The 25634-nt window shown below is 44.0% G+C and overlaps 1 protein-coding gene across 4 annotated transcripts in view; it reads right to left on the bottom strand.

The window, feature by feature from the left end:
- Positions 1-1012: 1012 nt before the first annotated feature.
- fgd4a (FYVE, RhoGEF and PH domain containing 4a) overlaps positions 1013-25634 on the bottom strand; it is a 72301-nt gene continuing 47679 nt past the window's right edge. For 3 of the 4 annotated variants that reach the window (XM_056281294.1, XM_056281295.1, XM_056281296.1), the window contains 16 exons: positions 24394-24540; positions 22698-22887; positions 15842-16283; positions 13316-13405; positions 12750-12895; positions 12081-12237; positions 11186-11324; positions 11013-11071; positions 10763-10909; positions 9126-9298; positions 8134-8164; positions 5741-5821; positions 5393-5518; positions 4939-5076; positions 3860-4000; positions 1013-3115 (listed from right to left, as the gene is read on the bottom strand). In XM_056281294.1, coding sequence (XP_056137269.1) covers positions 2852-3115; positions 3860-4000; positions 4939-5076; positions 5393-5518; positions 5741-5821; positions 8134-8164; positions 9126-9298; positions 10763-10909; positions 11013-11071; positions 11186-11324; positions 12081-12237; positions 12750-12895; positions 13316-13405; positions 15842-16283; positions 22698-22887; positions 24394-24540 — 2471 coding nt within the window. In that variant the 3' untranslated portion in view covers positions 1013-2851. Of the gene's footprint in view, positions 3116-3859; positions 4001-4938; positions 5077-5392; positions 5519-5740; positions 5822-8133; positions 8165-9125; positions 9299-10762; positions 10910-11012; positions 11072-11185; positions 11325-12080; positions 12238-12749; positions 12896-13315; positions 13406-15841; positions 16284-22697; positions 22888-24376; positions 24541-25634 lie in introns of all 4 variants that reach the window. The other variant, XM_056281297.1, reaches the window with a different exon arrangement.

Below are 25634 nucleotides of genomic sequence, written 5' to 3'. Positions count from 1 at the left end.
CTGTTTTCCTCGTCCCTGGCAGCGCTATATTCAGCATCCTTCTTCCAATATACCCAGCATCTCCCCTCCACACATCCAAACCATCTCAATCTTGCCTCTCTTGCGTTGTCTCCAAACTGTCCAACCTGAGTGGTCCCTCTAATATAATTGTTTCTAATCCTGTCCTTCTTCATCACTCCCAATGAAAATCTTAGCATCTTCAACTCTGCCACCTCCAGCTCTGCCTCCTGTCTTTTCGTCAGTGCCACCGTCTCCAAACCATACAACATAGACGGTCTCACAACCATCTTGTAAACCCCCCCCCCCGTTATGTGGTCATTATATATGATCTGTGCCATGTAGGAAAACAAAATCAGAATTGGGTCACTTGTACCAGGCGGTCTAAATGTTGCCTATGTGTCTCTAGCTGAAACTGCATATCCTCCGTGAGCTCCACCTGCAGGAGTTGGGCTCTGTTTGGATAAGCTTGTTCACCGAGACTTTGACAAATGGATAGAAGACTCTGGGAGCGCTCCCCCCCATTTATTTATTTAATGCAAAAAGAGCTCCCTTGCCAAGTTTCTTCAAGGGCTGCAGAAGCCAATAAAATCTCATGGGTGTAGGGTGGAGTGTGTGTCGAGTTCTAGGCATGCTGCCAATAGCCAGCAGCTTTCGTATGCTTTTCTTTTACTTGGAGGTATCCAAGGATTTGGACAGGCCTTCATGGCACAAAACTATGGCCACAGCCACTTCTGCAGAAGGCCATTCACTCTGCCTGTTTTCTAACTGGGCATCTGGTCTAACCTTGTGAAAATTTTACAAGGAGGACAAACAAAACCGTTTAACTTATTCCTCATGAAATTAGAACCACAAGGACCGACAACTTGAGGAATGTGAAGTGGTAATGTTGCTGATTTTTTGAGAAATAAACCACAATATTTGCTGCAGAATATACATGCGTTGGGGCAAGTCATACCAGTAGCAACCAGTAAAAGTTATATTAAAGAACAGGCACCATCCATGTATATCATATTTAATTTTGCTTTATTCTCTTACAAGGTACACTTTAAGACTGTAAAGTGCGTAGCTTCTCAAACATTTGGGAAGAGGAGGGGACAGTGCGATTAAAAAAAAAAAATCTGCTTTTACATTCTGATCTTACAGATGGGGTAGTTTGTGCTCTTGTTTTGCATCTGAATACTGAAGAGGCAATGCTAAGTGGATAAGCACCAGCACTGAACATGGGTGAAATTCTGCAAATGGAAACTTGGGAATGAACACGCACGCGCAGGCACACACGCATGCACACACGCACGCACGCACACACACACGGGATATAATAGGCACATTTAACCCAGGTCCATCCACTAAGAACAATTCTGCAGTAACACTGAAGATTTAAGGTGACAAATAGGGCGAGAATTGGATGAGGAATCATTTCTGTCTAAGGAGAAATGAAACCTACCTACTTTACTTTCTATTTGAACAGGAATCGGCTGATAGTAAACAGACAAATTGAGGGCAAGAACTTTTTTTTGTGCTACTTTTAAAATCATGCTCATCATATTCTATAAATTACTTTAAATAACAAAAAATTAATTACAGCATTAAAAACATTTACACTTCCTGTCCCTGTCTCGCGGTGTCTAGCTGTGTGTCTGATTGTGCAGCGTGGTGGGAGACTCCCGGGCTAGTTCCATATTCCTCCCTAGTAATACCTATACATAGAAAACGTATCGCATTAAGACAGTTAAAGGCTGGGTTATTTGATTGCCTGCTCTTTTTGGACTTAAGAAAGGCGATCGCAACCCATTGTGTGACATACGGCACTATCCGCTTCGAACAGTGGTAGTTATGGCTGATTTTAGAATGACAATTCCCTTCGACATCACAACATCCTTAACACCTTCCTTACAGCGATTCCACCTAAAGCCTATATGTCGGATCACACCCATAACCCTCCATTTTACTCTACGGTTATGTGGCGGGGCTTGTATATTATTTCCTTAAGCCTCATAAGTTGTTTTAGTTGACCTACAAAATGAGATGGGGCGAGTCCTACTAATTCAAAGGCAGGCAGACAGAGGAGAATTGGTACATCCATCAAGTCTGATTTAGGACTTGTGCATTTCCCCTCATGGAAGAGCGAGGCAGGATGAAACTACCATGATATGAAACTACATAATTGGGATTTTTGTTTGTGATAATTTTCCCAGCATTTACTTGACCACTGCATTAGAGAGAAACACTTAAGAATACTCTATATTATTACATGGGTGTCTTTCTGAACAGGCTGGGAATTGATTCTCTCTGTACATTAATTAAAAACATTTGTTGCTTTTAAAAACATAACTAAACGGTAACGCTTTATACTGTACAGGTATACAGAGCCGAGTTGTCACGTCACAGGCAGACTAAGTCTCGGGGCTCAGACAAGTCCTTTTGATTCACATACTGTGAGGGCGGGCTTTAGATTTGTCATTCCTCCATTGACTCAACAGGAGTTGGGGGATACAGGTTGAGGGTCTAACAAAGAGTAAGCTTGAGACGTCCAGAACGGATGCAGAAACAGTCCTGAGGTTCTCCCGCTCTAGTGTTGATTGTACTAGAAATATCTTTCATTGTCTTTTTTTCCTTATATTCCAGCACATCTAGTGGTTGACGGAGCTCTTGTCTCGGGTTTGTAAAAAATCCAGACGGAAACGAGGAAAAATGTAGATCGACAAGAGAAGGCATCTTATTCAGCACTGGTTTTCCAAGTTGTCATCCAAAGTGATGGGAAGTGTTCATTTGTTTGCGCAGCGTACGTCTCATCCGCGCATCATGTCTTTGTTGAGTATTCCACAGTCTCTCACTGTTACAAAACAAACATCTACGTGTCATCAGAGCCAGCTTCTTGTGAGTTGTCGTCCATGCTGGCGTTATTGCCGTTGGGCTGCGGGCACTTGGGCACCTCTCCTGTCACGGCCACTCGGATCACTTTGAGCCAGCGTTGTTTGAGCTCATCGGTTTCAGCAGCAAAGCTGTGGACGGACTTGGACTGGGAGAGGCGGAAGCTGGCCGGGGGGTCGGTAGGTCGGGGGGTGTCCTCCACAGAGTAACCCAGGAGGGGTATCGTACACTGGGCCTTCACGTCCTGCAGAGAGAGGGCAGGATGTGAGGATGAAAAGCAGCACCTGTTCCCTATTGATTTCTGTCTCTTAGTTTAGTTTAGGTTGTTTATTGTCCCCAAGGGGAAAAATCTTTTTGACAATTGTCACATTACACATAGCAAACACAATAGCAGAACAAATACATGGCAACATAACCCACACAGTGGTGCATCTATACAAAATACTCATACAGGAGACAGAAAGACAGATCAGACACCGTTAAACACAGAGTATAGACTAGAGCAAGGTGTACATAATATAATACAATTCTATGGCATTGCAAAACATTTTCAAGATGGAGAATTATTCGTGTGACACGAATGCAAGATACAAGTGTCACGATCCAAATTTTTTTAGAAATGTTTATACTACAAACACTGATGTACATCAGTATTTTGTCAAACTTTTAGGAAAATGTCACGAAGAAAACATCAATGTGCGTAAGACCAGAGTAATCGGAGCCATAGCTAGCGCCTGCTATTGTTGTGGTTGCATGCAGCCCTGTCACCTAGTGGTCAGATATTTGAACTACACAATGAGGTAGCGCTGCTGCCACGTCGCTTTGTATGTAATCTTAAGAATAAATGCAGTTTGTAAAAAAAAGAAAGCATTATTTTGAAAGATAAAATCACGATACTCAAGTTTATCAATATTTTCTTATACCCCTAGTGCGGACTCACACTACTGAGCATTAATCCAGCAGAAAGACAATTTGTGAGTTTTTATACCTGTGGAGCGCCGTAGAGATAGAGCACCAAGCACTCCTTCTCAGGGATGACGCACCAGACCTTCTGCCAGGGCTTGTTCTTTTCACAGTACTGCAGGAAGCCACACATGATGCTGCTTCCTGTGAACTGAGCCGCCTCAATCTGCACAGGGAGGGCAAGTGGTCGGTAGGGCACGTCCAACAGTACAACGGCAATCACATATGAGGGAGTGTGTATGGGAGTACGTATGTGTGTGTATGTGTGAGTGTGGTTTATGTCCTTGGCATCTCATGTTTCATTGTTACTCTTTCTACTTAAAATGTATTTACTGGGGTACCGATTTCACAGGAGTATGTCTAAGGTCAAAATGTGATGGTCACTTATACTGTCAGGTGGTCATGGTGTACACTAATCACACATAATGGATAACAACATCAGGTGTGTGTCTGTGTTTGTGTGTGTATGTGTGTGTGCGTGTGTGTATGTGTGTGTGCTCTTGTACTTCTATCTTTGTGATGACCAAATTTGGGTTTTTAACCATCAGAGTGAGGAAATTTTTGAAAAGGAGTACACTTTGGCTGGTCCTCACTCCTTTAAGGATCTATTTTAGTGTTGGGACTTCAGTTCAATTCAATTCAATTCAATTTATTGTCATTAAAAACAATGTGCAGGCACATGTTAAAAATGAAATGAGGGCTGTGGCTTCACCAAACAGTGCAAGACAGACACAGACAAACACAGCAAATGCAGTATAAGAAATACACACATGAAGACCAAAAGCTAAAAATAAGTTAAAAAAAGAGCAAGAGTACAAAATATTTAAAAATATCTACAGACATTCAGTGGGTGGCCAGGTTCAGGTGGTCAACAGCTTGTGGAAAGATGCTGTTTTTGACTTGGTTTTATAGTTAAGGTTAAAATGAGGATAGGTGTGTGTAAGGGTAAGGGTAAGGGTTACGGTTAGACGTAATTCTGATGGTTAATGTTAGGGTTAAGAGCTAGGGAATGAATGTAGTCAATGAATGGGTCTTCATGAAGATAAAAGTACAAGAATGTTTGTGTGTGTGTGTGTGTGTGTGTGTGTGTGAACATCTTCTCACCTCTAAAATGCCTTTCTTTTTGCCCTCGGCTCTCTCTTCCCCTGTCAGGCTGGAGAAGCAGTCTCTACAGACCTTGTTCACCTTGTTGCCATCATACTCAAGAGCCACCTTATTGTCTGAGCATTTCCAGCAAACCACCTGATAAAAAAGCAGTCACCTTAACAGTCAATACCAATCTTTCTTTGAAGGTACAGTACGATGATGGTTGAGAGACCGAAGCACTGATCTTGGCGGAGATGAATTTGTGTCATAAAAATTGAGAGAGCTTCAACCATCTTTGACCTTACTCTGACTTTACTCTCTATAATTTATTTTTTAAAGTTAATTTTATGATGACACAGATTATTCAGCTGCTAAGGCACTCTGTGATAGTGCAGTCACCTTTCCCACACCCATGTTTATATTTACACATTACTCAATGATGAAGGGAAAGCAGAACATAATGCAGACTTACATAGCCACACGCTCGACAGTGGTGTCTCCGTCTCGTCAGAGCATTAAAAGGCTCTTTACACTTCATACACATTGTTACTTCATTGTCACGGATCCAGCGAGGGGCCCGTTTCCCCAGCTCAGCAGTCTATAAGAAAAAAAAAAGAGCAGAAAAACAAAACTGAAAAATGCAAAATGTTTAGGTACACCATAGCAGCGAATATTAGAAAATGTCCTCTACAGTTCTAGGTGCAGTATCCATATGAGCAGGAGTAATGCACCCATGCACATTTTCAACACAACATTGTGATAATGCATAATAAAGACCGCTTGATAATATTTTTCTATGAAGTTTCAAAGTGAAACTTACTGATACTTCTTCTACTTCCTTAGATGCCGACTTGAATGTTTCATTTTTCTGCTGGAAGATCTCAATGGTCTCCTGGAAAGCCTGAGGGACACATTTGACATCAAATCAGCAAGTCTCTTTGGTGTCTTTGCACTGGCTCCCTATTGTCACCCTCATGTAGTTCAAACCATTGCTGCTGGAGCTGCGGGTGTTTCAAGGGAGCTGCATGATTTACCTGCTATTAACATAGTATACACTCCTGCTGCTCATACTTGTTGTTCTACTTCTGGTAGACTACCATCTGCCCGCTCCAACAAAGTGGCAAGCTTTAGAGTAAGACTTCTCTCTCACCTGGCCCCAAAATAGTGCAACGAACCTTCAACGTCCATCAGAGCCACTGACTCACTTCATTCAAGAAAGGCTTACAAGTTTTTCTCTTCCAGACTTACCTTAACACTTATGTGGTCTCTAAGCACTATCCCCCCCCCTTTTCTCCCCAAATTGTACCTGGCCAATCACCTCGTTCTCCGAGCCGTCCCGGTTCCTGCTCCACCCCCTCTGCCAGTCCGGGGAGGGCTGCAGACTGCTACATGCCTCCTCCTATACATGTGGAGTCGCCAGCCGCTTCTTTCACCTGACAGTGAGGAGTTTCGCCAGGGGGATGTAGCACGTGAAAGGATCACGCTATTCCCCCCAGATCCTCCCCTCCCCCCAAACAGGTGCCCTGACTGACCAGAGGAGGCACTGGTGCAGCGACCAGGACACATACCCACATCCGGCCTCCCACCCGCAGACACAGCCAATTGTGTCTGTAGGGATGCTTGACCAAGCTGGAGGTAACACCGGGATTCAAACTGGTGATCCCCGTGGTGGTAGGCAACGGAATAGACCACCACGCTACCTGGACACCCCCCTCTAAGTACAATTCTTAAGCCGATTAGTGGTATTTTCCAGCTAATATGAATCAATGGTATCTGCTGTTACTCTTGCACCCTTCTACTACCTGCACTTAACGCCTGTGATACTGACATGTTGTTATCGTCCAGCCACTTTCTAACTTGAATCTACTAGTATATCCATCACTCCTTCTTGATAATCAAAGACACTCGTTTACTAAAAGCACTTGACTTGACATACATTCTCTACCATTTGCTGACTCTCTTGTAAGTCGCTCTGGCTAAATGCTAAATGAGTAGATGTAGGTCTAAAGGGCCGTCCACACCAAGAAGGATAACTATAACGATGACGATGTGAGCATCCACACCGATGAACGATAACATTGTGTAAACAGTGGTGCCAAGCACGTGCTGTGCGCTCCAGCTGTGTCGGCATCGTAGGAAAATGGATATCGATGGATAAAGTCTGTAGTGATGACTGTTACTGCTGTAGGTTGCGCAAAGAAAGAAAAGAAAACCAGAAGGATATGCGTTCACGAAACTCTTCAAAGACGAGAGAAGGTAGGAGAATCCAACACTGTTATGACAGTTGTCGTCTTTTGAAGACAACTTTTACTTTCATGTGAGTCAGCGTCAATTTGATGGTATCCTGGCAATCGCTAAAGAGGACATTAGTAAGGAGCAAAAATACTTCAGAGACCCCATGAGCACCACAGCAATTGGCAGTATGCCTCAGGTAAAATGACTTTTTTATGTGCAATTTGCAGCCCAATGTTATGTTATATAAGCGTTTAGTAAGCTGTATACCACGATAGCCAAGATGGATTTTGATTGGCTGTCAGTGTTTCTATTGTTCATCAAATTGCTCTGAAAGTGATCCCGACGATGTCGTTCGCCACAGTCATGGTGTGGACTCTGCCATCCACTTGAGCTAAAATCACTTTTTTTTTTTACTTCTTAGATTTTCCCCATTTTCCTCCTCCCTGCTTGGCCAATTTACCCCAGTCTTCTGAGCCGTCCCGATTGCTGCTCCATCCCCTCTGCTGATCCGGGGAGGGCTGCAGTCTAACACATGCCTTCTCTGATACATGTGGAGTCACCAGCCACTTGTTTTCACCTGACAGTGAGGAGTTTCGCCAGGGGGACGTAGCACGTGGGAGGATCACGCTATTCCCCCCAGTTCTCCCTCCCCCCTGAACAGGCGCCCCAACCGACCAGAGGAGGCACTAGTGTAGCGACCAGGACACATACCCACATCCAGCTTCCAACCCGCAGACTGTTTCTGTAGGGACGCCTGACCAAGCCGGAGGCGACATGGGGATTCGAACGAGCGACCCTGTGTTGGTAGGCAACGAAATAGACCACTACACCACCCGGACGCCCTAAAAATGACTTTTAAAATGATATATTTTTAGTTATCGATCTTGGTGTGGACGGTCCTTAATTCTACTTTCTCTGCATGACAGAAAATCATCAAACCAGAGAACAAGAAAGAAGTGAAAAGTGAATTTCATGTACCTTTATCCAGTCCGCCTTGTCCTGGTCCGAACTGAGGAAGAAGAAAAACGGACCATAAAAAACATAAAATTTAAAAAAAAAAAAACCTATGCCAAAAATGGTTTTTCAGACTTTTACAGTGGCCAGTCCCACTGCAAAAAAGTGGTATATGTATAGTGTTTTACAGCTCTGGAACTAGTAAGCGTCATTTTAAAGACTTCTCATTTGGGTGACATGTGCAAAGGCAAATTTATTTATACAACACATTTTGTACACAGAGGTAACCCAAAGTGCTTCACGCAAGGCATAAAAAGAACAAGTTCAATAAAAGAAAAGCAGCATAAAAAGAAGGAAGGAACAAAGTAAGAGGAAACAACACAATATACTAATTGAACTATATAGGGTGAATGTTATATTATAAATTTAACTCTTGGCAGGATTTCAATCTTGAGAAACTCTGAATGTTTAAATTATTTTAAAGCAGATTCAACCACTGATCTGTAATAAATTCTGGATTTATTGATGATGACGTAAAATCTGCTAAGCCACGGCGCCGTCATCTTGGTCTTCCCTTGTTTCCCGCTATGTAAGCATTTACACCGCCCATAATATTATGTTTAAGTTACGATCATCAATGTGCTTAATATGTTATGTGCCGTTAATACCAATTTGATCTCAAAATGTGCAATTAACAACTATTAATGTTAAAACAACACTACCGCCATAAATATTACTATTTCTTGTAACGTTGCTATCACCTGTGTATAGTTTTACCGCATCCTTTTTTAAATATAGTCTTGCAACTGTGTGCTGCACACCTATTTATTGTGCCAAGGCGGCAGAAACCCCAGACTTAATTTATTGCTTAAGGAATACCAAGATGGTGTTGCGGAGGCTTCAGCCATAGCGGGCATTCTGTCATTACACTATCAGTCCAGAGTTCATTATAGACGAGCGGACTGAACGCATCTTTTCATCAGATGTTGCGGTTGTGGAGTATGCAGTTGGTTTACTTGGCCTGTAGCTCCAGCGTCCTCTCCTTTCCCGACACCTGGAAGGTGTGAGGGTAGTCCTCATTAGCTGTTTCCAGGACTTTCATGCCCTCGATGCCAATGCGCGTCCTCACTGTGTACTTTGGTCCTCCCAGGCTGAACTTGGGCACGCAGTACAATAGCATGTTGTTGAACTAGCATAAAGAGAGACACAGGTTGAAAAGCGCGCGTGCACGCACACGCAGGCACACGCAGGCACACACACACACACACACACACACACACACACACACACACACACACACACACACACACACACACACAGTGTAGACAGTGCTATATATTATTTGGGGCTTTTTAGTGAAGCCCCCTTGGGGGAATATATATTCTGGGAGGATTTGTATATTTTTATTTTTGGGCGGGGTATGGACAGATAGATGGAATATGGATAGATGTTGTCCACCTTGAGGAAATCTGTTGCCACAGCATGTAAATCAAAGTACAGATTCACCTGCATACATCCAAATGAAAGTTAATCACAATAGAAAACAAGTTCACCTTCATACTTAGAAAAAAACACACACATACATACATACATATACTACCACATACATTTAATGAGACATGGGTGCACTCATTTTCAAGGACTCTCGCCAGGGTACTTTATTGAAAACTGCTATGGCAGAGGGGACAAAACTTCTGCAAAAAGCTGGCTTTTTTTCACCCACGCTGTCTTCCATCCATCCATTCATTATCCAAACTGCATATCCTGCTCTCACGGTTGCGGGGATGCAGGAGCCTATCCCAGCAGTCATTGCATGGCGACACCCTGGACAGGCTGACAGACCATCACGGGACTGACACACACGTTCACACCTACGGACAATTTAGTACAGCTGATTCACCTGACATGCATGTCTTTGGACTGTGGGAGGAAACCGGAGCACCCGGAGGAACCCACACAGACACGGTGAGAACATGCAAACTCCACACAGAGGACAACCCGGGACGACCCCCCCAAGGTTGGACTACCCCGGGGCTCGAACCCAGGACCTGTTTGCTGTGAGGCAACCACGCTAACCACTGCGCCACCGTGCCATTCCCATCCCATGCTGTATTCATAGGTACAAATACAACCATATCAGATATTTATTATATATTAATCTCTCTCTCTATCTCTCCCTCTGTATATGTGTAGCCGTTTTTGTGTGTGTGTGTGCGTGTGTGTGTGTATACACATGTTCACTACATATAGGATTCAGCAATGCTTCTTAAGGCAAGTTGAGGCATGACGCAGCAATCTTTTCCTCACTGTAAGTTTTTGGGGGATGGGACATTTTTTTTCCCCCCTACCAAAACGAAAGAAAATGGTAGCACCTTAAATCATACATACTGAGTTGCTCAGGGAACCGTCTCTTCCAGACAGATAATTCAATCAACCCAATATCTGAAACTAAGGTTTGTTAATGTGGCCTCAAGTGTATCCTCACAAAGAAGTATTCCTGGCATGGAATCAGTACTTTTTTTTTTCCTCTGCTGACTTGCCCGGGTGGAGACACTACAATATATATATCTCCTGCGGTATGTTTTCCCAGAGAAGAATGCTGCCAAACACAAATGTTCTGATTTTGTCTGCTGTGCTTGGCGTTTCCCCTCACCAGGAAGAGGTATCTATCCATGGCAGATGTGTTTCTGGCAGCTAGCTTCAGGATGTGGCCCTCCTTGATGAACTCATTAGAAGCATTAACAATATCCTCCTCCTCCCCCAGCATCTCATAGATCTCCAGCAGTTTCTTCAGATTCTCCTGCATCATAAAAATGCAATTTGTCGGCATAGGATTAGAAATGGCACCCAGAGGGACGGCGGCATGACACAGGGAAAATGCTTATATTAGAGTCTGTACTTACAGATTTTCGAATGGCACTGTTGGAATGAGTGGCTGCCATGGCTATAATATCCAACGATTCTGTCACAAAAACGGGGACAAATTATAGTTAAAACTTTTTCAAGGAACTTTTACCGTTGGCCTATTTGCCTGCAATCACAACTTGCGGTGTATGGTTTAGTGTTGTTTGCTCACTCTCTGCATCTCGTTGATCGGGGTCGTCCTGCGGCAGCTTCTTCAGGTAGTCTTTCAGCAGCATCTCGTAGCGTGGGACTCTCTGCACCGGCTCCAACATGTGGTGTTGGAGCGTCAGATGACCACAGACTTCCTGGCTCTTAAGTTAGACAAAAATACGCATAAATCTTTTTTTTTTCTTCTCCCTTTTTCTCCCCAGTTATATCCGGCCAATTACCCCACTCTTCCGAGCCGTCCCGGTCGCTGCTCCACCCCCTCTGCCGATCCGGGGAGGGCTGCAGACTACCACATGCCTCCTCCGATACATGTGGAGTCGCCAGCCACTTCTTTTCACCTGACAGTGAGGAGTTTTGCCAGGGGGACGTAGCATGTGGGAGGATCACGCTATTTCCCCCAGTTCCCCCTCCCCCCCGGGACAGGTGCCTCGACCAACCAGAGGAGGCGCTAGTGCAGTGACCAGGACACACACCCACATCCGGCTTTCCACCCGCAGACATGGCCAATTGTGTCTGTAGGGACGCCCGACCAAGCGGGAGGTAACACGGGGATTCGATCCGGTGAGCCCCGTGTTGGTAGGCAACGGAATAGACCACCATGCTACCCGGACGCCCCAAAATATGCATACATCTTAAATGATTTATATAGATACATATAATTTGTTTCACACAGTATGATGATTTTACAGTCTATTTCATAGGGACAGAGGCAATGAAGAGATTGTTGTTTAACAAAAATCCTAGTTACAAAATAGTAGTTTCTTGGCTGTACTGCAACAACTTTGTGGCAATTGAAAACTTGACCTCTCTCATCTACTGTATGTGCTCTATGGGTTTTGAACATTTTGTTGTCTGTAGAAACTGCCATTCGTAAGGGCTGAGTAGGCGTTTTGGTTTACCTGTATTTCCTGAATAATGGCCTTAAACTGAGGTGAACGATCTGTCCACAGTTTCAGCAGCTCCATGGCGTGATCAAAGTTCTTGACGTACTCGGCGTACATCTTCAGGAAGGGTGTGAGTTTCTGCAGGATGTCCCCGATGCGAGGCGTGGATGCCCTGCAGGGAGGGAGCAGCACCGGTCAGACAAATGCACACGGACAGAGACCGCAGATTTCATTACTTAAAGAATTAGAGGATGAACCCATCACAAGGTAATCATATGACTTTGAGTCGTTAACCTTCACTTGGACTGTGCAAGTTCCTCATCTGATCACGAACCTTTACAAAATTATTCAGCGGGATAAAGAGAACAGAAATGAACCCCTTCAAGCAGTATTTGAAAATAGTAAGGCTATTTTAAAGGAGACACATATAGGCAGGTAGAAACACGCAAAATACATAGAAATAGACACACACACACAAAGTTACCATTTTCATGATATAGCCGTTTCAATGCCCACCTTTTATTGTCCCAAGTATATTCTTATGCCCTGACGTTTTCCATAAAGTACTCTGATAAACGTACTCTAGACATCAGGCCAACTCAACAGAAGACTTGTTAAGGTCACTGCCACCACTATCAGCATCACAACTACCATTTCCAAATAATAAAGAGTGCCACCACGCACCATTCTCCCATGCGTTTCTCCAGACCTGGAAGTAGGAACTCGGCGTGAAAGGTGTGGATGGTGGAGATGTTGGAGAAGATGTTTTTCACCACTTCCACGGGGAACGTCCCTTTCCCTGCTTCCTCCATCAGCTTTGCACAGAACACCTTGAGAGCAGGACGTGGCATATGAAATGGTGAATAAAACAACCGGACACATATGGCTGACAAATAAAACACATGCCGGCGTAATCATAAGCACGAGAGTTACAGCAGCCGACTAAAACTTGGCAGAATTTGCAATTTTACGCAATCGAAATAAATGATTAATTTATGCTGGCTAAAAAGGTGCATCAATAGAGGTTTCTGAATAGTAATGATAAAAAAAAAGAGCCCCCGTCACCCCCACATTCAAAAACGGTGTCTATTTTAATTTGTTGTTGTCGAGTTTGTTGTCGAGTTTGGCATTCGGGTAGAAATTACACACTGCACCTTTAATTTGTTATTGAAGTCACGAGGTGAATCGAATCACAGTAAACAGGGTGAGTGAAATGGTCACAAAAACAAGTTACCTCATGAACCATTTACCTGGTCTAGCAGATTAAGCCGTAAAACGTACGCCTTCTCCGTCTTCAGGAGCTCGTTGGCAATTTTGTACAGCTTCTGTTCATTTGTCTCCTGGATAAATAATGCAAACGTTATGTTAGCCACATTTTAGATGCTTGTAATGCAAAGTTCTACATTTCATTCCAAGAAGTCAGCAGCATGGTTAAAGTCAGTATGATTAATACTAAGGTCTATTAATTCACTAACGATAAATAATGGATTATGCTTCTTGCAGGGGTCTCTCCTCTGCAAGGCTTATAAGTGAAAATACGAGCTCATAAAATACTCATCGCATGGGGCAGAATTAAGACAGGACTGACTGCTTCACACAGGAAGGCAGGACAAAGTGAAGACAGAGCCTGAAGGTCAATGACACATTCCTTTTTAGTGTTCTCAACCACACTGTCTCATTTGCAATTGTGGGTTTGCTGAGCTTTTGCAAGTTCCCGTTCGGTTCGAGCGACAGATCCCTTTGGCAATCAAGAGAGGAAACTATACAAACGAACTGCATGCTGAGCCAACAGCCATCACAGAGAAATATGCTTCTTTTGAACCACAGCATGTTGCATTTACTGTAGCTCAGTTTGGAAAAGCTCGTCACAAATCAATCCCGCACAGCAGCGAGCAAGCCTGGGGCATGCTCGCTGCTGCATCAGAGAACAATTCTTTACTTAGCTGCGGTGGCGTCTCATATTACATTGTTGGGCACTGCACTGGGTTGTGTTTGTGTCACTTGGACTCTGACACTGTTGTACATTTTATTTGTAGTGGGCTAACGGGTGGTTTACAAGTCTGGCCTGTCTGCACTGTAGTGTCGAGAGGCCCACCAGGACAGGAAACGAAAGGATACAAGAGGGGAAATGATACTGAGTCAAACAAAGAGCACAAGTGCTGATGGCTAGGGTTTTATGTGAGAGACAGACTTAGCAACACAGTAAGCTTCACATTTGGTACTTTTTTAACAATTGCAGTATTATTTTCTTTTTTAAATCCACAAACAGAGTAAAAGAAAGTATACTTAAAGGCTTTACTCTCACTTCACTCAGGTGCATCCAAGTTTGGTTTTTAGCTACATGCAGAGAGTTTACAAGCGCAGTGGTCAAGACAGCAGACTACTTAACACTTTCAATACATGCCACCAAACAACAGCCTCGTTTCCTCAGATGTCAGGCTGCACACATGCAGTGAGAGCAACTAGCTGAGCCACGTGAGCCAAGTGCTTCAACCATCCACATAATTCATTAGGAGGAAAACACACAATACTGCCTCTTTGTTGCTTTCATGTATTCTGATTATAATTGTGTCATAATATTATGCACTTGATGCAAGAATTTCACATTTAGATACCACACTACTGGATACTCATTGGCAGACAGAACTACAGCAGACATTCAAAACAGTGGGTGAACTGATTTGCTGCAAATGGGACCGAGTAATTAGTACACATAATGGATAAGAAAAATCAAGTTCATGGACATTGGTATGTTTTGACTCGACAAAGGTCTCTCTCTCTCTCTCTGATTTGAGACAGAGACATGAACATTTTGCTGCAGAGCCTACATCTCAATCTCTAGCTGACCCTCTCTCTCTCTCTCTCTCTCTCTCTCTCTCTCTCTCTCTCTCTCTCTCTCTCTCTCTCTCTCTCTCTCTCTCTCTCTCTCTCTCTCTCTCTCGCTCTCTCTCTCTCTCATACCATAGAGATATGAGTTTGTTTCATCACCAAAAAAAGCAGAGAGCGATCTGAGCCCCAGATATTTATAATCAGCAGACAGCAGCAGGCAACGCAGCCTCCCATGGGGGACATGAACTCAGCTACTGAAGTTTTCGACATCTGCTGTGCCTTCACGGAAAAATAACCCCTAGACCTCATCAGATCACAGGGCATGTTCACGCTGCATGAGAAATACACACAGCTACACTGAATATATCTCTCACACACGCACACACACACACACACACACACACACACGCGCGCGCGCGCGCACACACACACACACACACACACACACACACACACACACACACACACACACACACACACACACACACACACACACACACACACACACACACACACGTATTTTGCTTGGACCTTTGCCCTCGCAGTGCTTGAGTGACCCACTGTAGAATATAGATATCCATTATATCATAACACAAACAGATCTGAAACAAATACCAAGGTGACAAAGAGGAGTAAGAGAAACAGGTTTTTGCAGACATCCATGTCTCTGTATCGTGTCTTTACTAAGAAACTGTGACAGACCGTAGAGTGTTTGGGCAGCCCAGCAGAAGCCATAAATATCTGACATGGGGGATATAAATACACATAGCACTGGGGTGCAAGGGCATGAAAGTAATAAACATACCAATGCACAGGGTAAACAGAGGACAAGAATGTATACACAGTCAGAAGTACAACACAAACAAACAGACAAGAGAGACAGAAAGACATGCGCTTGTAGGCAAAGTGTTTGTCTATAGGTGAACACATGACATCCATCCACTTACCTTCTGCTCTGTGTTCCCGTCCTCGTTGTGTGTTTCTGTTGTAGCCCCACCCATAGGAGTCTCAGCACCCATCCTGTGTGCATTTGGGGCCGAGTGTTCTCCAACCTCTTCCGTGCTACCGTCTCCCATGTCTCCATTGAGCAGCTGAGCAGTCTCTACCCTTACTGTTTCATTGTTCCTCTCGTCCTTTGACCTCTCTTCCTCCGTCTCCCTCTCCTGTTCCTGTTCCCGGTCCATCTGGCTTAGGACCCCATTAGCCGCTGGTCTGTGGGCATCTCGCGGCGTGCCCGGTACTGAAGCGGATCGGGAGTCTGCTTCCCAGTGGCTCTGATTTTTCCTGTTGGTCTCTGGCTGCTTCTGGTAGCTGCGGTGGGCCGGGCTGCAGTTGGCCGACCTGCTGATCTGTTTGAGCGTTGAGCTGTCTCTCTTGTTGTCTGTGTTGCTGGAGAAGCAGAGGAAGAGACAAGGAGGAAGTCAGTCTGCTCAGCCCAGAAAGGGTTCAATAACAGCCTGTCGAAGACAGTAAGGGATGCAGGAAAACACAGGCTAACAAAGACAGAGAGAGAGAGAGAGAGAGAGAGAGAGAGAGAGAGAGAGAGAGAGAGAGAGAGAGAGAGAGAGCAAGAGCAAGAGAGAGAGAGCAAGAGAGCGAGAGAGAGAGAGAGAGAGAGAGAGAGAGAGAGAGAGAGAGAGAGAGAGAGAGAGTGAGAGTCTGCTCACTGCTCAGCGCTTTTTCATAGCCATGTAGAGCAGGGTGTTTGGGAAGCAACAGAAAACAGAGAGCAACGGCACCGGAGTGTGAGAGAGTTAAAAAGAAAAAAAGAAAAAACAGTTGATGCACAAACTTCCACCCGTCCACAGTGGCTGGGGAGAGCTGAGCAAAGGAAGCGTACGAGCATGGGCCAGATGAGTGATGGGAGGAGGGGGACAGAGGGAGTGGGAAAGGCAAAGAGGTACAACATTACTCTCACGGGACACCCAGCTGCCCTATTTCTATACCTACAGTACAGTACAGCCACAGTCGTGTGCATGAACACATTCACATATATGTATACTGCATGACAGAAACCCCTTTCCTCTCATTTATCAGTTGAACATCGACCAAATGGGAAAACGATTTAGTCAAGACAATTATGACATACAGCACTGGGAGGTATGCAAGATGCACACACACACACACACAAAATGACCATCCGGTAGCATACATCCTGTACTTCCAATCTGTCCAGCTGTTTTCCTGTCTTTGACTTATACAGCCTGTTATGAATGGTGGACCTCCTTCGTTACAGCTCGCAAGTGTTATGTGATGCGGCAACCAAGTCACTGTCACAAATCCTTACTTTTTTTCTGTAATTGCTACAAATCAGACCTGGATGTAAACTCTGACAACCACAGTAGAACAAAAAATAAAGAAAGAGATCTGTAATAAATTGCTGTATAGGGGTTGTATCAAGAGAATAATTTGGTTGTTTTGGGCTGGAGTGAAGGTCACTTTTGGATAGAAACAGGAAACATGTATGAATAGAGGAACATTAGCTTGGTGAAACGGTACAGAGGCGTGTCACTTCTGACCTGGAGGCCACTGAAAGTGTTAAGTAGTCAGACACACTGCCTGTAGGTGTGATATAGGATACCACTACAAACGGTTTATAGATTATTTAATGAATTTGAAACTATCGGCAGAGACCGTTGGAAACACTTGGGAGTTTGACGTTTTTGGTACTTCACTCTGGTTAAAAGCATACAGCCGTTCTGCATGGCATATAAATTCAAAATTGTTCAACACAGCTTTCGGTCAGTCACTGTTTCTGTACAGAAGACTAATTATAGACGGCATCTGTAGCTTAACCTAGACAAGCACTGCACTGAAAACAGTCTCACATGCCATGTGGTGGGCTAGCAGCCAGCAGCATGTGAACCAGATTAGTATATTAGTGGGCTAATTCTGTTCTGGAAGACTACAGGGCTTTCTCTTCTGTTGTAGAGCCCCACAGGGTCTGTATGAAAAGGAGAGATTTTTCTTGTTGACCTCCATCCATGTAGCCTAGTACCTCCCGAATCTGAGGAGAACTGGGAAGTAAAACAAGGTTAAAGCTAAACTCTGCAGTTTTTTTTTTTTTAGAAATTGATTTAATTGTCCTTGAGTTTGTACACAACAAATTGCACCCACTGAATATTCAATACACCAAAGTAGTTTTGCTGCTGGAGCCTCAAGTTGTGTGGTGTGACCAGCCTTCTCACACCTCTCTGACAAGTCTTGCTGTAACAAACAAAGAGGACTCTCGCACACTAAGAAAGGCCATGCCATCATAATGCCTTTTCAGTGCTTTTGAATGGGTTAATACACTGTGGTAGACAGTTTCGCGTCAAGCACTCATTACTGTATGCCGCTGAGGCCCCACAATAAATATATTGAAAGCACTGATTAAGTACTGCTTGCAGCCAACAAGTGCCGCGACTGTGCCAAACTTAGCATAGCTTTAAGTTTGACTTTAGTTGGGTTATTAGCTTTCATAGAGCAATGATACAAAAAGCAAAGTTTGTCGATAATCTTGTCATCTGTTCCTTGACTATGTTAAAGAACAAGCAGCTACAAGGCTGGGACCCCCCCCCCCCCAAAAAAAAACCAACAACAACTGGTTGTATTTTTCCTTTAAAACTGTCCAGTGTGGGCTACTGCTGCTAAATGAGTGTTTTTTTGGACTCTACTGTATCAGCATTTGGGACAAAGGTATCATTGTGCCCAAACTACTGTCAATGGGCCTCCCTCACAAAGAAAATGGCTGCAGCAACAATCAACAGCTAAAATTAAAATAAGACAAGACTAAAATTTCTCTCCTGTGTACTTGCTCTTTTGCAACTGTCACAGCTTGGCTAAATGTACAGCCCTGGTTTTTCTTTTCTGAACACTAATATCTACCCAATAGAAAAGAGACAATGCAACTCACACTGATTTTAGTGTGAGAATCCTTCCGCAAATCAACCCGTCATTGACTTGTCAACTCATCGCAAAGCAAATTGATCAACGTACAGACAATAGAGACAGACAAAGAGGATGAGGGAAACAGATGAATGAATGGATCCTACCTTATCCTCCTGGGCTTCATCTTACAACAGTGCGTTCTGTCCCACAACCGAATGGGGAGCCGAGTTTCCACTTGCCTGTACAAATCTCCTTTCATCCCTTTCCTAACACTTGGCTTGTGAAGCTCAGCTAATCTCCCCTTTAGCTCTCTCTGCAGCGCTCCCCTGAACTAACATTAACGAGAAAGACTGCCAACAGTGGCATTTCCACTTTTCATCAACTAAATAGATATAGAAAATGTTGACAAAGAACAGGTTCCTCCTTTTACATGCCTGAGACATCAACCAGATTTCAACAACCAGGCTGATGTCATTCTATTACCAAAAGCTATTAACGTAGTACATATGATTTATTGTGAACCAGCCTATCTTTGTAAAATAACCAAGTCAACACCATTCTGTTTTTGCAATCTTCTACAATCTTACAAACCAGTTCACAAAGCAGAATTTTGGATCCATTTGTAAAGAATCACAGAATAGATGTTGCATAAAACAGACACACATTCAACTCTAAAAGGAACCTTAAACCCTTCAACACTTGTTCTTCAAAAGCTCCGACCTTGATTTCGCCACTTTTCCAAATCAGTGATGCAATGGGAATAGGGTTGCAAGCCAAGATGTGCCTTTTTGTGATTTTGAGAGGCCCCTACATAACTCAGTCATTGAGGATGCACAAGCCAGTGCATTCTTAGAGCCGGTTCAAAGCCTGGATAAATGGGGAGGGTTGTGTCAGGAAGGGTATCCGGCGTAAAGCCTTTGCCAAATCAAATATGTGGATCATAAATCAGATTTCCATACCAGATTGGTTGAGGCTCAGGTTACCAATGACCACCACCAGTACTGTAGGCCAGCAGGGTGCTGATGGAAATTATGCTACTGTTGGGCGAAGGAGAAGGAGAGGAGGAAGCCATGAGCAGAGGCAGCGGGAGAGGAGGAAGGGTAAGAGTGTGGAGGTGAGTCGGAACTTTGAATGTTGGCACTATGATTGGTAAAGGGAGAGAGCTGGCTGATATGATGGCGAGAAGGAAGGTAGATATCCTGTGTGTGCAAGAGACCAGGTGGAAGGGGAATAAGGCCAGGAGCATTGGAGGTGGGTTCAAACTGTTCTACCATGGTGTGAATGGGGGGAGAAATGGGGTAGGGGTAATCCTGAAGAAAGACTATGTAAAAAGTGTATTGGAGGTGAAAGAGTGTCAGACAGAGTGATGAGTGAAGCTGGAAATTGAAGGTACATTGATGAATGTTATCAGCGTGTATGCCCCACAAGTTGGGTGTGAGATGGAAGAGAAAGAAGAATTCTGGAGTGCATTGGATAAAGTGGTGAAAAGTGTACCCAAGGAGGACAGAGTGGTGATTGGAGCAGACTTCAATGGGCATGTTGGTGAAGGGAACAGAGGTGATGAGGAGGTGATAGGTAAGTATGGTGTCAAGGAGAGGACTGTGAAAGGACAGATGGTGGTGGATTTTGCAAAAAGGATGGAAATGGCTGTGGTGAATACATATTTCAAGAAGAGGGAGGAACACAGGGTGACAGAGTGGAGGAAGGTGCACACAGATGGACTATATCTTATGCAGGAGGTGCAATTTAAAAGAGATTGGAGACTGCAAGGTGGTGAGAGGAGAGAACATAGCTAGGCAGCATCAGATGGTGGTCTGTAGGATGAATTTAGAGACCAAGAAGAGAAAACGAGTGAAGGCAGAGCCAATGATCAAATGATGGTAGCTGAAGAAGAAAGACTGCTGTGTGGTGTTCAGGGAGGAGTTAAGACAGGCACGGGGTGGTTGTGAAGACCTGCCAGGTGGCTGGGCAAATACTGCAGAAATGGTGAGGGAGACAGCTAGGAAGGTACTTGGTGTGTCATCTGGACAGAGGAAAGAAGACAAGGAGACTTTGTGGTGGAATGAGGAAGTAGAGGAAAGTATACTGAGGAAGAGGTTGGTGAAGAAGAAGTGGGATACTCGGAAAGATGAAGAAAGTAGGCAGAAGTACAAGGAGATGCGGTGTAAGGCAATGAGAGAGGTGGCAAAGGCAAAGGAAGAAGTTTGTGGTGAGTTACATGAGAGGTTAGACAGTAAGGAAGGAGAAAAGGACTTGTACCGATTGGCTAGAGAGAAGGACTGAGCTGGGAAGGATGTGCAGCAAGTTAGGGTGATGAAGGATAGAGATGGAAATGTACTGACAAGCAAGGAGAGTGTATTGAGAAGGTGGAAGGAGTACTCTGAGAGGTTGATGAATGAAGAAAATGAGAGAGAGAGAAGGTTGGATGATGTAGGGATAGTGAATCAGGAAGTTCAGCAGATTAGCAAGGAGGAAGTGAGGGAAGCTATGAAGAGGATGAAGAATGGAAAGGCGGTTGGTCCAGATGACATACCTTTGGAGGCATGGAGATGTTTAGGAGAGATGGCAGTGGAGTTTTTAGCTAGATTGTTTAACACAATCTTGGAAAGTGAGAGAATGCCTGAGGAGTGGAGAAGAAGTGTACCGATTTTCAAGGATAAGGGTGATGTGCAGGGGTATAAAGTTGATCAGCCACAGCATGAAGTTATGGGAAAGAGTAGTGAAAACTACGTTAAGATGAGAGGTGATGATTAGCAAGCAGCAGTATGGTTTCATGACATGAAAGAGCACTACAGATGCCATGTTTGCTTTGAGAATGTTGATGGAGAAGTATAGAGAAGGTCAGAAAGACTTATATTGAGTCTTTGTGGATTTAAAGAAAGCACATGACAGGGTGCCAAGAGAGGAGATGTGGTATTGTATGAGGAAGTCAGGAGTGGCAGAAAAGTATGTAAGAGTGGTGCAGGATATATACGTATATATGAGGGCAGTGAGTGTGACAGTAGTGAGGTGTGCGGTTAGAATGACAGATGGGTTCAAGGTGGAGATGGGATTATATCAAGGATCGGTTCTGAGTTCTTTCTTGTTTGCAATGGTGATGGATGAGATCAGGAAGGAGTCTCCGTGGACTAGTTTGTGGATGGCATTGTGATCTGTAGTGAGAGTAGGGAGCAGGTTAAGAAGAGCCTGGAGAGGTGGAGGTATGCATTGGAGAAAAGAGGAATGAATGTCAGTAGGAGCAAGACAGAATACATATGTGTGAATGAGAGGGAGGACAGAGGAATGGTGAAGATGCAAGGAGTAGAGGTGGCGAAGGCGTATGAGTTTAAATACTTAGGGTCAATTGTTCAAAGTAATGCGGAGTGCGGAAGAGTGTGCAGACAGGGTGGAGTTGGTGGAGAAGAGTGTCAGGAGTGATTTGTGACAGAAGGGTACCAGCAAGAGTTAAAGGGAAGGTTTACAAGATGGTAGTGAGACCAGCTTTATTATACGGTTTGGAGACAGTGGTAGTGACGAAAAGACAGGGGGCAGAGCTGGAGGTGGCAGAGTTGAAGATGCTATGATTTTCACTGGGAGTGACAAAGATGGACAGGATTAGGAATGAGCATATTAGAGGGACAGCTCAGGTTGGATGGTTTGGAGACAAAGCAAGAGAGGCAAGATTGAAATGGTTTGGACATGTGCGGAGGGAGAGATGCTGGGTATATTGTATATTATTATTATTATATTGTATGTTAAGAAGGATGCTGAAAATGGAGCTGCCTGGCAAGCAGAAAAGAGGAAGGTCAAAGAGTAGGTTTATGAATGTGGTGAGAGAGGACATGCAGGTGGTTGGCATGACAGAGGAAGATGCAGAGGACAGGAAGAGATGGAAACAGATGATCCACTGTGGCAACCCCTAGTGGGAGCAGCCAAAAGAAGAAGAGAAGCTACCTGTTCTCCTCAAAGCGACTGATGAGGTCTAAGACTTTGGAATGTTTCTCCCTGGCTTTCTCCTTGGTCAGGGCTCTTCTTCCTTCTCCTTCCTCCTCCATGTTGGCTCTTAACAATGGCCTCTTAATATGGCCCAGTGGGGAAGAGAGCTCTGTTTCCGGGCTCTGGAGGTGTGCTGGCTTTGGAGGCACTGGAAGACAGAGGTCAGAAAAATAAATGATGGATGTACAGACAGATAGACTGCTGGATGAACGGACGGATGGTAGAGCATTTTAACATTCTCCAAAACTACATTATTTTGGCAGCTGTTTCCTAGCTCAGCTCAAGTTTTGTGATGAATGTTTCAAGGACTATTTGACTGTCATGAGTGACAGCAATTAGATTGCGTGGTGAGCAGCATAAGGCTAATTCTACCAGTCACTGCAGGTTGGGGTTTTTGAGAATTACAGTTCCCTGCAATGTAAAAGTTAAAACTCCAGGGGGCAGCATAAACTATCACCAGATTAATTCTGGCTCCAGAACCAAGTCACTGACCTGTAATATACATACTGCATGAAAAACACATTATTAGCAGAGCTGTCACTACAGGAAGGTTGGTTTTATTTATTTTTTCTACTTTTATGGTATAAACTGTACTTATTTCAGTTAGAATTTAGTAATGATTATAGGATTTGAGATTCCTGTTTGAGTTACTGCTAAATTTCCAGCATCTCTTATCTTATCAATAAAGAATTATTTCCTGCGGTTCAAGAAAACAAGAATGCAGCCCAAGGGCCTTTAATCCCAGGCCATGTTACATAACTCTATAGACTCTGTTTGCATTTACCTGTAGTGGAGTGAGCAAGTGTTAACTCATACACATTCTGAGTCACAGACGACTCGTGAATCATACTGCGTTGAATGACACAAGATGAATTCAATTTGAAAGGCGGTGCTCTAAAGGTGTGGGGAATCTGGGCGGTGGTTGGAGGTGTTGCGCTACGAGGGTGTATATAACTGAAACTGAATGAGTAACAGACCTCTACATTGTGGCACAAATTTAATGTCCAACTGATTAATTCTGGATCCAACCCAGTTTCAGTCCAATGTAAAATAATTACCTTTAACTATGTCTAATGCTAATATTGACTCTTTTCACTTTTGAGGATTACTTTCTTATGCATTTCTAGATAGGTTGAGGTTGATTCTGATCGATTTTGAAGCTGGATTAAGGAATCACTAGCAATAAATAGGTTAGTATAAGCTGTATATATATAGCTGGAGGCAGATACAGCAAAAGCGTGCTCTCGGAGCCCAATGACGTGACATCTGCACCATGGTTTTTAATTAAATTACACTGACATGTTAAAATAGGTAAAAACCTCATTATATCTCAGTTGTTCTTATATTACTTCACATGTTTTCAAAGCAGAATGATTTGCAAACAAGATCTAAAAATCCCATTAACTCTCACTATACACTAAAAATAAATGGATCTGGATGGAGTTTGAGAGCCCTGAAATGACCGCAACACTTGAGGTCTATGCTGGCTAGCGCTTCTCCAAGCACGCCTCTACCAGTGTGTCCTCAGTGTCTTATCGGTGACAGATCTGACTGCGGCTGCTCACGTGGGACACACAAACCGAGACGCTGTTTCCAATGGTATGTCTTTGTGCATGTCAACATGACTGAGTTGTTACCTGTTGCCATTATGTACCTTGCGGTTTAGGCTGCTTCGGTGGCCTGCTGCCAGAGCCTCTTCCATTGACTCCACTCCTGCTCCGTTCGCTCGTACTGCCGCCCACCCGGCTGAGACAGGCCCTCACGCTGGGTGGGCTTCTGTTCTCGCTGCTGCTGCCTAGAGCTGAGAGAGAGAGAGAGAGAGAGAGAGAGAGAGAGAGAGAGAGAGAGAGAGAGAGAGAGAGAGAGAGAGAGAGAGAGAGAGAGAGAGAGAGAGAGAGAGAGAGAGAGAGAATGTGCACATCTCAATCAGGACATCTTTTGCTTACGGACGTTGAGATCGCAGTGAGTAAAAAATGTACAGGAGATGGCAGTGTTGATGACAGCACAATGTTATTTACCCATCCTTTCTTGCAAGTGCGGTGCACTTGAACATTGGACATACATCTTCACACAAATATTTTGTCCGGTGCCGATTGCACAAAATCCACGTGTGATAAACGTCCTGAAGCTAAAATATTTGCGTCTCACACAGTGCAGTTGATTATCCAGCTAATGATCCAGTTGATGATCAGCACTGGTGAGGTTCTAGCCAACCAGCTGGTCACAGATGGCACAGCTTTGGTGGAAAAGTCTGTCTACGCAGGCTTATTTAATGGATGAACATACACACAGACATGTACGTGCACGCACGCACACACACAAACACACGTACGCGTGCAGAACAGACTGGCAGGCCTTTACAAGCGGACACTTGTTTACAGTAGAATGAGTCTACCTCTTCCTGACCCTATCGCCTTACATAAACAGAGATGCATACAGTAACTTTCATATAACCCACTTGAACTTACAGGCCAACACACGCAGACACAAACATAAACTCAGACACAGACGTGTGGCCTAGTATGGCCAACTCTCTTACACGGTGCCCTTTTTGCCAAGCAGTGAGTAGGTGGTCTCATTATATTAAAAGCACAGAAATTTGCTATTAGTCTCTGTTTAATGCAGTCACATATAACGGGGGTGTGCATGATTTCATAAGTGGCACTAATGTGTCAGTTATATGTACCAATCTTTTACCTGGACTATGGAGTACAAAATAAAGCTTTCTGGCTCCATTTAAAACTGTCGTCACTATAGCCAGCCTCCTCGCATGTCTGAGCAAGTGTGTCCAGTTTTCACCCAGGAAAATCTCTTTTCAAAAGTAAGACACTTTTCTCATTCACTACATTTGAGAGACATTCATTCTTTCTATTTCCCATCTTTATTCTGGCAGCA

The sequence above is a fragment of the Lampris incognitus genome, chromosome 6 (assembly GCF_029633865.1).
Source record: "Lampris incognitus isolate fLamInc1 chromosome 6, fLamInc1.hap2, whole genome shotgun sequence".
In the NCBI taxonomy this organism is placed as follows: Eukaryota; Metazoa; Chordata; class Actinopteri; order Lampriformes; family Lampridae; genus Lampris; species Lampris incognitus.
Note: the sequence above shows the minus strand (reverse complement) of the source record. Positions and strands in the feature narration are given on the sequence as shown.